The sequence below is a fragment of the Ylistrum balloti genome, unplaced genomic scaffold, assembly GCF_031769215.1.
Source record: "Ylistrum balloti isolate Yb309-2 unplaced genomic scaffold, AGI_CSIRO_Ybal_v1 Utg370790, whole genome shotgun sequence".
NCBI classification, from domain to species: Eukaryota; Metazoa; Mollusca; class Bivalvia; order Pectinida; family Pectinidae; genus Ylistrum; species Ylistrum balloti.
The window spans coordinates 762,254-774,402 of record NW_026782461.1 but is presented as its reverse complement, the minus strand read 5'-3'; the positions used below and the strand labels follow the sequence as shown (position 1 = coordinate 774,402).

The following is a 12,149-nucleotide window of genomic DNA, read 5'->3' as shown; positions in this document are numbered from 1 at the left end:
AAACCTGCAGTCAACAGATCAATTGATGGAGAAAAATTGACTACAGTATACATTCCCCACCAGGCAAAGAAAGGTTTGGAATGTGAATTACCTTGGGTCATCATAGAACATCTGTTGTGTGGCTTGACCGTGATGGACATCCCAGTCCACAATCAGCACCCTGAAGTACAAAGAGAGAAAGGAGATTTTTCTTACATCATTTCAATCAACGTCATTCAAAAGACTCACAGAATAGTAGCTTATAGATACATATGGTTTTTTAGTCCTAGATTTTGGACCAGGAAGCTTGAGAGTACCATACATTTTCACTCCTAAATTATGGACTAAGTGCTTGAGAGAATGGTACTTTTCTCAGAGTTTGGACCTAGAAGTCTGAGAGTACTGTACCTTTTTTTGGACAAAGTGCTTGAGAGAATGGTACTTTTCTCAGAGTTTGGACCTAGAAGCATGAGAGTACCTTACCTTTTCACTCCTAAATTTTGGACTAAGTGTTTGAGAGAATGGTACTTTTCTCAGAGTTTGGACCTAGAAGCCTGAGAGTACCTTACCTTTTTAGTCCGAGATTATCTACTGCATGCTTGGCAGCAATAGCCACTTGGTTAATGAAACAGTAGCCACAGAACTCTTCAGTCATAGCATGATGACCTGGAGGCCTAAACAAGTCGAAAACAAAACATTTAATTAAACATGATAAGAAACTACAACATACAAAAAATGATATTATTAACAGAGAGTGCTAAAATTACATATACAGAAATGACCAATACAACTATGCTAAGAAGATGGAGAAAATTCATTCCATCATTTGCCTTGTTTAATGAAGGACTGCTTCCTTCTTCTGTTCACCAACCATCAAACCTATTTATAAGTTGTAAGGTTTAAGAGTTTTCTTCAGTAATTAATCATGATGACTTCTGGAGGCTAAACATAAATTCAAAACATTTCACCAAGAACAATAATTTCAATATAATTAGCTAAAGATGTCATGATTGGCTACTTACCTAATGATAGCCAGTCCATTTCTCACCTTAAATACAGAAAACATCAACTTAATGGGCACTTTGTAAAACTTAAGCATGAAACGTATTTATCAATTGTAATATTATAAAGCCTTCTTTGTAAATAATCAACCTACACCTAAACATAAATTCACTAGTGTTTCACCAAGAACAATAATTTCAATATAATTAGCTAAAGATGTAATGATTGGCTACTTACCTAATGATAGCCAGTCCATTTCTCACCTTAAATACAGAAAACATCAACTTAATGGGCACTTTGTAAAACTTAAGCATGAAACGTAAACTTCATCAATTAATATTATAAAGCCTTTTTGATAAATTGTAAACCTACACCTTAAACATACTTAACTGGAAATTACTTGTTTATCTACACCTGTGACCTATATAATCTGCGGTCAATTATAAACATACCTACATAAATCGAAATTAATTGTAACCTACACCTCTGACCTACATAATTTCAGACAAATTGTCAACCTACACCTCTGACCTACATAATTTCAGACAAATTGTCAACCTACACCTCTGACCTACATAATTTCAGATAAATTGTCAACCTACACCTCTGACCTACATAATTTCAGATAAATTGTCAACCTACACCTCTGACCTACATAATTTCAGATAAATTGTCAACCTACACCTCTGACCTACATAATTTCAGATAAATTGTCAACCTACACCTCTGACCTACATAATTTCAGACAAATTGTCAACCTACACCTCTGACCTACATAATTTCAGACAAATTGTCAACCTACACCTCTGACCTACATAATTTCAGACAAATTGTCAACCTACACCTCTAACCTTCATAATTTCAGACAAATTGTCAACCTACACCTCTGACCTACATAATTTCAGATAAATTGTCAACCTACACCTCTGACCTACATAATTTCAGATAAATTGTCAACCTACACCTCTGACCTACATAATTTCAGATAAATTGTCAACCTACACCTCTGACCTACATAATTTCAGATAAATTGTCAACCTACACCTCTGACCTACATAATTTCAGATAAATTGTCAACCTACACCTCTGACCTACATAATTTCAGATAAATTGTCAACCTACACCTCTGACCTACATACCTTTTTCTTAAGAATTTGTTCCATCAGCTCCACAGTGCTTCCCAGAGCCAGCAGGGAGGCTTCGTATGTCGCCTAGAGTGTAATAATAACATTGACAAAGAATCTTCTTGTTATACCAGCTGAGGAAAATTGATTTCAATTTGATTCAAATTAAGATTATTTGAAAAATAAAAGATATCAATTCCAAAAAAAAAAACCCCTAGAAATCTTGGTATGTTATGAATGTCCTATCACCCCAGCTCACTTACTGACATATCTCACAGGAGAGGTCCATGTCAAGGATTTTAATCATCCCTGGTGGGGCAACGAGGATTTTTTAAACAAAAATTAATTACAAACATAGGCCAATAGCAAACAGGAGAATGGGACCAGTGGACAAAATTTTTTGATATTGCCCAATTTCTATCTGTGACAGAGAAAAGTCTATAAAACTGAAATTGGATTTTTCGACAGGGACTCAAACTACATCTGTGACTCTGTATATTGAAACCATACACTAAACTGGACGTCATAATCTCTGACCATCACAGAAAAATGCAAAGAGCCATTAACTCCACTTTAAATGGTATTTTATAACTCCACCTAACTTTGGATTTGACCAAGATTCAATCTCCATCTGTAACTATGTAGTTTGAAGCCGCAGACCAAATTTCAAGTCAGTATCTTTAAGCATTACAATAAAATTTTCTGAAAACTGCAATCTTGCACAATATTCAAAGTGTCAGGGGCAATAACTCCACATTTGAATTTGGATTTTTTTACTTGGATTGAAACTCCATCTGTTATCCTGTAGTTTAAAGCCAAACACCAAATTTTGAGTCATTATTTCTCAACATAACAATAGACTAGATGCAAAATTTTGAGTTTTTTTTTTTTTTTTTTTTTTATTAGGAATGGATTTTGATTTGTAACTGCGTTGTTTGAAGCAACACACTAGATTTAAATTATTTCTCTCCAAACCTAATAAAAAAAACTTCCAGAAAACTGTTTTGGTACATACTGGTGGACAGAAGTGGGTAGGGGAAGGGCCTATATTAGAACAAATACTGTAGTTACATACCTGGTGTAAGTATATCGAGTCATATTTAGCTGAAAGTTTCTTAAGTGCCTCTCTAGACATGTCCACAGTTTCTTTCAATTTTTCCAAATGAGCTTCTGTGTGAAGAAGTAACACTTGGTCCTCTGTTCCATACTGGGCCTGTTATAACAAACAGCAAATGACTTAAAATACAAATAACAATTTTGTTTGTTTGTTTGTTTTTGTTTTTTTGGTTTTTTTTTTTTTTTTTTGTTATTACGTCATTATTTAAAATTTCAGGAAAAAACAGTCACATTCTTTTATTTCTATCATTCTCATGAACATTTTTGTCTATTTGGGAATCCCCCACACACCCAAGGTTACAATCACCTTTTCCCCTACACTCATGGAACCATCCTACCTAGTCAAGGGGTTATAATTGCTCTCTGCACCCCTGGAATATTCCATGGTAAAACAGAAGGCAAAGTAATTTGACTGGTCTGGAGCAGGTTTCAGGTGAATGACAAGAGGCCTAGTGGCCTTGACAGTCACCTGAGACTATATTGACTATAAAGGTTAAAAGGAAGTTATCAAGTGTCATGAAACAGAAATTGTGACAATGAAGCCAGTAAAACTGTCATCCTATACTTATAAATCTTACAAAGATATTTCCTGTGGGAGATAACCAACGTTTTGTTCAAAAATGCTAATCTTCTATGAAAATTACAGTAAAGTTAAAAAACAATTTCTTCCCCAGGAAGAAATGTGAGACCAATTTTGATAATTAAAGCAACTTCCATGTTTCCATTCATGAAGAGCATTTGATTCTACCACACCTGGGTGTTGAGAAGAATTAAACAAATTATGCTCAAAAATATATTTTTCCTATATAAACAGAATTTACCTCCTTATCATGGAGAAATGTGAAACCCTGGGGCCACGAAATTCACAATTTTGATCAAGCACCTTAAGATGCTTCCATCCATGAAGAGCATTTGATTCTACCATATCTGGGTGTTGAGAAGAAGACTTTTTTTTTAAATCTAAGTCAATTTGACCCCTTTTGGCCCCATTCATCAGCCCTTTTGGGGTCAGTCAGGATCAATTTGGACATAGCATACCATCAAGCTGTCATCCTTCACTCATAATTCAACCTTGTTTGAAATATTTTCAATGGAAATTAAACAAATTATGCTCATAAATCTATCTTTTCTATACATGTACATACTATAATAAACTATACCCCTCCCCACAAGGAAATTTAAGTCAATATGTCCCATTTTGGCCTTGCTCCTCAGGCCCCTGTGGTGTGGGGACTGTATAATTCACATTTTTGGTTTATCTTAGGCTAGGAAAGGTTTCTGCAAAATTTCATTGACTTCGGATCAGGAGTTTTTGAGAAAAAGTGGCAAATATTAAATTGTTTACAGACGCATGATGCAAGACGCCGGATGAAGGTGATAGCAATAGGTCACCATGAGAATTTGTCTCAAGTGACCTTAAAACTGACCAATCACAGACTGATATGCTCCTTTGAAGATTGCAAATGAGCAACACCTAACTTCATACCCACAAAAACATCCTCTTATGCGACCTCGAGATTTGTTTGATGTACATTAAAGGATCAAACTAGTCTTCTCTTATCTGCAAGGTGTAGCACCTTCAGTTTTCTTATGGAATGTTCCCTGGGTGCAGAAAGTGATAGTGAGATTAACCCCTGGAGTATTAAGGATGCAATTTGCGATCAGTTCTTTCAGTTTTATTCTTATGAAAATCTACCTCAAAAAACTGTGAGTTTCGGAAGTTAGCAAAAAAAAAAAAAAAATATGACATAATTTTACATGGCTTCATATTTAATGCTACACATATACAATTTACCTCAATTCTCATGCATCTTTCTACAAGTCTGAGCTCGGAGCATCGAGCAAATGCCTCTGTTATTCGTTCAGGTTTCTCCGCGAAGGCTGGATCCCATAAACAGTGGAATGTGGCCATTCTATCATCGTACACAAGACCAGAACTGTAAAAATCAAAACATTTGTCAAAAACTAAAATACATCTAACACTAGAACACAAGATTAATTATGATATATATAAAAAAAAATGTTTTATTTTTTTTTTACAAAAGTAGACATCATATTGCATCCTTATATGTACAGAAACAGAAATGTAACTGCTTTGAAGTTTTACTACAAAACATTTAAATAATTTTTTGTTCAATTTTCCAAGTACTTAAATCAAAATATACAATCAGTCCCTTGTATTACATGTATATTGATTTTAAATCAATTACAAATAATTCAGTGTGTCTATAAATATTTATACTAAGCTGAAATGAAGATAAACGTAGGATCATTCCAATGATGAGGTTAAAAGCCATTAGTAACACTTAAACAAAACTATAGATCACACCCTGTCTGTGAGATACCTTAATTGGTCAGGCCATTCCCAAAACCAGCTTTTCACAAAGGTCAATACGCTTGAAGCAAGTTTGGATAACTTTTTCCACATGGCGATTACTGGTTGATATTCTAATTATAATGACATAAATTTTTTTACAATGATGAGAGAGTCTGACCATTGGAAATACACTGGTCAAGAGTTCCAAGCAGCAACGCCACAATATCACAATTGCTGGTCATCTGTAAAGGATCTCCAGACATTTTCTCCAACATGGAATGTATAGCATATCCCATTGAGAATTTGGATTTTTTTTTTTCGAAAGTGAAATAAAAAATCCCTAAAACGACTACTGCACAACTCTTCGGACTTTTAACAATCGGTATATTGAACTTCGTTGTCCACTCTCACTAAAACAATTTTCCAAGAATATTTTTGATAATTTTGAAATGAACAAGAAAAGAAAACTCAGTTCCAATGTCAGTATGAGGGGAACTTTTCCTGTAACGAATTTTATGTGGTATGTAGTCACTTCTCAAAAAAATGTCAAGCAGATAGCATGCGTAACAGAGACAGGGAAATTTATGGCTGATAAGCAATTATCCCCACATGTGAACCCTCCTTGTGTAAAGTGTCAAGAACAGAAATGATATCCAACTATTTTAAGAGCAAAGGTCATTATTACCGGCCAAGGACTTTTCAGCAAATAATATTATCATGCATGCAATATCTTGAGTAAATAGAAGACTAGGCAGTTTACTGATAACATATTACGTTTTGTCCCTCCCAACATCCTGCTGAAAGGTTAGCTAGTTAATACAGATTGTCAGTATTTGTTGCGAGATGTTGTCTCTTCAACAAGGTAAAAATGGAATTTCTGTCACCAGAGAATAATGATGGCTTTAACGGTTACCAGACAAACAATATATTTGACATAATATTTTGAAAACAGGTGTTCACAAAGACATATTTGTCATCAAAATTTTGTAAGATTTTTTTGGAGTTTACTTATTATAAAGACATAGAAAAATCACTTGGTTGAAATGAGAATTTTGATATTAAAGTTACTTTTACTGTGGTTGAACTGTCATAAAGGATTGAAAATACATGGAATTTTTATCAAATGAATTTGAAACACTCTAATATTAGCTATGTTTAATTTCTTAATTGTTATGGTTCCGCATGAAATATTAACATCTGATCCATGCCAAAAAATTCAATGAAATCATTTCATCAGAATTAAATTTCAAGTGCAAAGTAATTAAAAATAAAGTTTTTCATGAGGACAGACTCAGACTAGGGGCCATTCTGAACTAGTACTTAAAAATATTAGTTAAAAGCTTTGAAGAGTGATAACTCTTAAACACAATATACTGGGAATAAGTTTTTAATATCATGTTAAATAAATTTTTGAGAACATTTTAAACTAAAAGCCAAACACTTATCATCAAAACAGGTACAAATGTTTTAGGCAACATATATCCTGAAGACTATTTCTTGTAGTTAATTCACATCTTTACTTTAAAAGCAGTTTTTTTTTATAACATCCTTTAACAGACGAAGTTTCTTTAATAGTTTCCGTGTATGTCACAGTACTTATCAATGATTTGATATCAAGTACCTTCATAGAAACCTGGTTATTTCTAAATTGATCAGATCCCTAAGACTGTCACATAGTTACCTCAACAGGCGATAGATAAGAGTAATGATAACTTCAGGTAAAATCTGGGAACAGGAAGCTGGTATTAACCTAGAATTCCAACCTTCACTAATAAGGGTGAATAGGTCTTATTACTTTACCTGTTCAGGTGAAAATGGTCTTTACAAAGTGAAACAAGCAAACATCCTACCTGTCACTGGGAAAATTATAGGGTAGTTTACAATTATTATAAACAAATGTTTTCCCTTTGACTAGGTCCACAGATGGTACCATAAAGGGCTTTGATACAGCTGTACAAAGTGCTTTTTCATATCAACTACTTCACATTTATTTACTGGTTTGAAAACAAGAGTATTACCCATTCTAGCTAGTTCAGAACAATATTTCTCTATATCACACAGGTACACATCCCTGTTCTTGTAAGTGAAAGATAAATATGTTTTTTCCCATGAAAAACAGCTAAGGCACAGTTTCATTTTTTCACCACTCACATCAGTGTGGCCTTATCATTTTATCATTTTATGTAGTGTAACCATGTTATAAAATAATAGAACTAAATATCATCAATTTTAACACATACTTCATGGACCATTCATGATATATTATATATATATCACACCAACAACTTGCTAAATCTACAAATTCAGAATGCATTTGGAGGATGTTAATCAATTACCATTGTGCGATGTAGACAGAATGCTTTACTTTAAAACTTTCCCAGAAGTCCAAGATAACTGTCTTACACCTAAGACAGGGATATCCCATGTAATACATAATATTACATTTTTCTGTCTCGCCCGATCTGTCTAGTACCCTTACGAGTGTTTTCTCAAAAATGTTTACGCATCAGTGTATTAATCCACTTGTAGGTACATATAAATCGGTGCAAAATGTACTATCTGCTTTATATGATCTGTTTTGTGTATTTTTTGATGTTAAGATTTCTGATGTTGTGGATGAAATAAGATCTTCACTGTAAAATGTGTTGTATTTTTTGTAAGTACGGCCAACATTGTTAACGCAGCAATATCCAAACGTTGTTTAAAAGTGAAGAGGCTGTGTGTGTAGTTTGAGGCATCCACACGATACTCCAAACTTTGATGAAATATTAAATAACTTTTCGAGTAGTAGATTTGGGGGAAAAAAATCTATTACCTGTAACTGAGCGAGCACCGGGTATCTCGGTCTCGGACTAAGAAGATCCTGTAACATCCTAACCTCGCCTAATGCCTCAGTTGGGATTATATTACAGGATCTTAGCCGTCGACTGAGATACCCTGATCGCGCTCAGTTACAGGTAACAGATCGTATTAGTCTACATCAAAGTGTAGATTAAACATGGTCTAAGTTGCAATCTTGTCCTTTATATCAATGTATAAATAAAACATTGAACAATTCATGTAGACTGGCGCCTGATTTATGTTAATCCCGATCCTACAAAGAGGTACCATTGCTGATATTTATTTCTATATATTATATATATTAAACAATATGGCCTCAATTCCCTATTTCTGCCCCTGCCCTTTATCAGAGTCAGTTGTGCTGAGTAAGAATTTCAGATGTTTTCTACTTAAAACAGTCAACATCAATCAAATACACTATAGAATTTGTGTGCAACATCAGACAGAATTAACCTTTTTGGCCCCTACCTCCCCGGCCCCAGAAGAATCTGCCTCCTCCCTATTCCTAATTTCAAATCATAATACTTGGTCATGGTCAGTCTAATTTGCAAAACGTAGTATAGAAAAATGAGAAAAAAAGGCAAAGCACAGTATTGAGACAAAGTGAGAGGGAATACTTCATACCAGATGACTTCAAAAGATTGAGCAAGGTAGACAATCTACTAACCAGTTTAATCATTGTTTAGACAAACTTTTATGCAAAATGAAAATTACTTAACTGAAAATAAAACATTTAAACTGAATTCAATATGTTTACAAGAAAAATAAAGGGCTTTATATGTCTAAGCCTGCATGGGAGGAACAAACTAACATATACCAGGGCATCTAACATTTAACTAAAGTGTGAACTTCTAAAACCCAAGTAAAGGCATGACAAAGGGACATAACTCTGTATACAGGAGTCAAATGACAGGTATTGACACACGACTCGACATTCAGTTTGCAAACTCCTCATTCCAAAGACCAATAATGGACAGAACTATATCAAAATTCAATAAAGGGCAATAACTCTTAATATGATAGACAAAAGACACAATGTCAGTACAAAACAGTCATCTAACTTCTGGGGTAGTCACAAAATCTGACAAATTTGGGTGCCGATGTACACAAAACAATGACCAGACATGGTGTTTAAAGGGACATAACTCCCACAAGATATTGTATAAGGTCAATGATGAGGCTGTCTTCATAATGTTTAGAAAAACACAAATCCAAAAATACACATTGTTTATTTTCAGAAATCACTTTGCCTTTTAATCTGTCTTTCTTTATTCTGAAGAGTTTTATTTGTAAAACACCAATTAAACTCTGTTCTGAAGCTGGAAAATGTGTTACACAAATGACATGTAATATCATGCCAATATTTATAGATAACTCAGTCCCCACAGGGAGAAGTGATTCCCTAGTAAAAATAGAGAAAGTCATTTGATTACACAGTTCTTGGTCTATGGTAACATGACTCCCAATTCAACATCATCCATCTTTGATTCATTATATCTTAATTTATTTAACAGCAGCAACAACACAACTAGCAGTCATACAAATCTCCCTTCATTTGAAGAGTGACATCATTATAATCATAGATCATCTGTATTTTTTCTCTTCACAAATTTTATGTCTACAATTCAGCAATATAAATTTACTTCATGTCTCCTTTGATTAACTCCAGCTGGCTGTGTTTCTTTGTCAGTAACTGAGACAGTGTTTTTGCCAAATTAAAGCAGACAACAAAAGCCTATTGTCTCACAGGAGATGAAAAGAATAAAATATGATGTCATATGACATGTAAAGCCTCCAAACATGACTTACACCTCATTCACTAAATTACTGCTAAGAATCATTTGTCAGGACTATAAACTCCCCCCACCCACCTCCCTTACCCCTAAGAGAACATGTAGATGCAATGCTTCCTACATACTGTGTTTTAAACCAATCAGATCTCGAGGATTTTCCAATAAAATCTAAATGGGGATATAAAATGTTACTCACCCTTCAGGAGGCTCTGGTTTATTCACAGTAATACCCTTAAAGATAAAGAATTTTCCAAAAATTAAGGTCATATTACATCAATCCTATTAGATAATAGCTTGTAATATTTAACAGAATAAGAGACCCAATGGGCCTGAAACACTCACCGGGTATATATTAAATTTTTCAAAATTCATTTGACAAACTTAAAAAATTAGGTATACAATTCATTAAGTAAATGAACAAACACAAGGCAAATTGGCAATAATGGTATTCTGAGAGAAACAAATTTAACCATTGTGACCTTTGACATAGGTCAAGGTCATTGCTTTTCGCAAACTTGATCAAGCTTCATCCTAACTAATTTATCATTAACCAAACTATCATCTCTCCTCTAGCTAAATGTCATTGTGAAAACATCATGACTGAGCCGATAGAACCAGGTTTACATATGTCAGTATTTATATAAACGATATAATCACCAGCAGAATGAAGGAAATGTTTCAAAATACAAGATATTAACCATTTTAGTAAGCTGTTCTATCAAATAAGCATCATCCTCATCATCACTCTCCGAGGATTCAGGGTTCTCTAGATTCTTCTTTTGTTCCTCTTTTTTCCTCTTTTCTTCCTGTTTTCTTCTCTCTCTACCCTGACGCTTCACTCTCTCCAGTCGCTCACGATGAATGACATGTGCTGAGTGCGCACTAAGTCCCTCAGTCTGTAATGACATATCAAACATTGTATCATTTTTTTGTATATAGCTACTGAATGTTTAGTTAACAAGTATGTCTGGTCTATGACCTCTGCACCATAGACAGCCACGATCATTCAGTTCAGTTAGATATGTTTAACCCAGGTAAAATATTAGTCACAATATATCACTAGACTTGAGAGAGCTTCGTATTAGCTCAATCAGTTGAGCGTAAGACTAGTCAGCAAAGAGGTCCTGGGTTCAAATCTGAGCGGAGGCATTGAAATAAATAATGACCTCTGTTATACGAATGTAGAACGTTTTATGACTAGAGGCTAAGAAAACTATACAACATCAAAATTTGGTTAAATTCAGCTGTGATGTGTTGTTATGGATGGCAGACAAAATATGATGGAAATGGAAGCACAACAGATTCAGAATCATCTCATGTACTTCAAACCAGGTAAAAGAATTTTGTTAATGTAATCAGATATTAGGTATATATATGAAGTTGAACAGAAGAACTGAAAGTATAAATAAACTCAAGGCCAAAAAAAAAGAAATTAGTCTACAATAGATAACCCTAACAGAACAAACAATGAATTCTGAAATTCAATGTAACACAAGTAATTTAATCAATGAAAAAGATCAGTGACTTACTGGTATCTCAACTTCGGTCTCGTCAGTTCCTTTGTCATCCATACTCAGACTTGCAATAGTTTCAGAGGAATTTCAAAGTGTGAATTTTACAGTGAGCTAAACGGATCAGTTGTTCAGATTTCTGAAATTAAAAAATAAAAATCTGACATGAAATATTTTTGTTACTTGATAATCAACAGATTGACAATTAATGAATCTATTATATATTCATTATCACAAAATAATTTCTGATATTTCAAACTTTACAGGAACAGGATTCTTTTCCTTTATTTATCAGTTAAAATCCTTCCATTAAGGCAAATTTGATTTTTTAAGTGACCGTATTCTTCTTCTGTCAGCCAGGAACATACTACCAAGAGGACATATTATCTCATTATAATGCTTTCCCAAATAAATCATACATTTAGACGACCGTCCTTGATTAAGAGATAGCGCCCAGGTGCTGGTA

General features: G+C 34.0%; 1 protein-coding gene across 1 annotated transcript in view; it reads right to left on the bottom strand.

Annotated features, from left to right (window-relative positions):
- LOC132558429 (histone deacetylase 6-like) overlaps positions 1-11,813 on the bottom strand; it is a 30,510-nt gene extending 18,697 nt beyond the window's left edge. The window contains exons 1-9 of the mRNA XM_060222996.1: positions 11,702-11,813; positions 10,871-11,068; positions 10,369-10,403; positions 5,017-5,158; positions 3,181-3,318; positions 2,121-2,192; positions 1,002-1,027; positions 549-653; positions 92-160 (exon numbers count right to left, since the gene is read on the bottom strand). Of these exons, the coding sequence (XP_060078979.1) occupies positions 92-160; positions 549-653; positions 1,002-1,027; positions 2,121-2,192; positions 3,181-3,318; positions 5,017-5,158; positions 10,369-10,403; positions 10,871-11,068; positions 11,702-11,743 (827 nt within the window). The 5' untranslated portion in view covers positions 11,744-11,813. The remainder of the gene's footprint in view (positions 1-91; positions 161-548; positions 654-1,001; positions 1,028-2,120; positions 2,193-3,180; positions 3,319-5,016; positions 5,159-10,368; positions 10,404-10,870; positions 11,069-11,701) is intronic.
- Between the last annotated feature and the right edge of the window lie 336 nt (positions 11,814-12,149).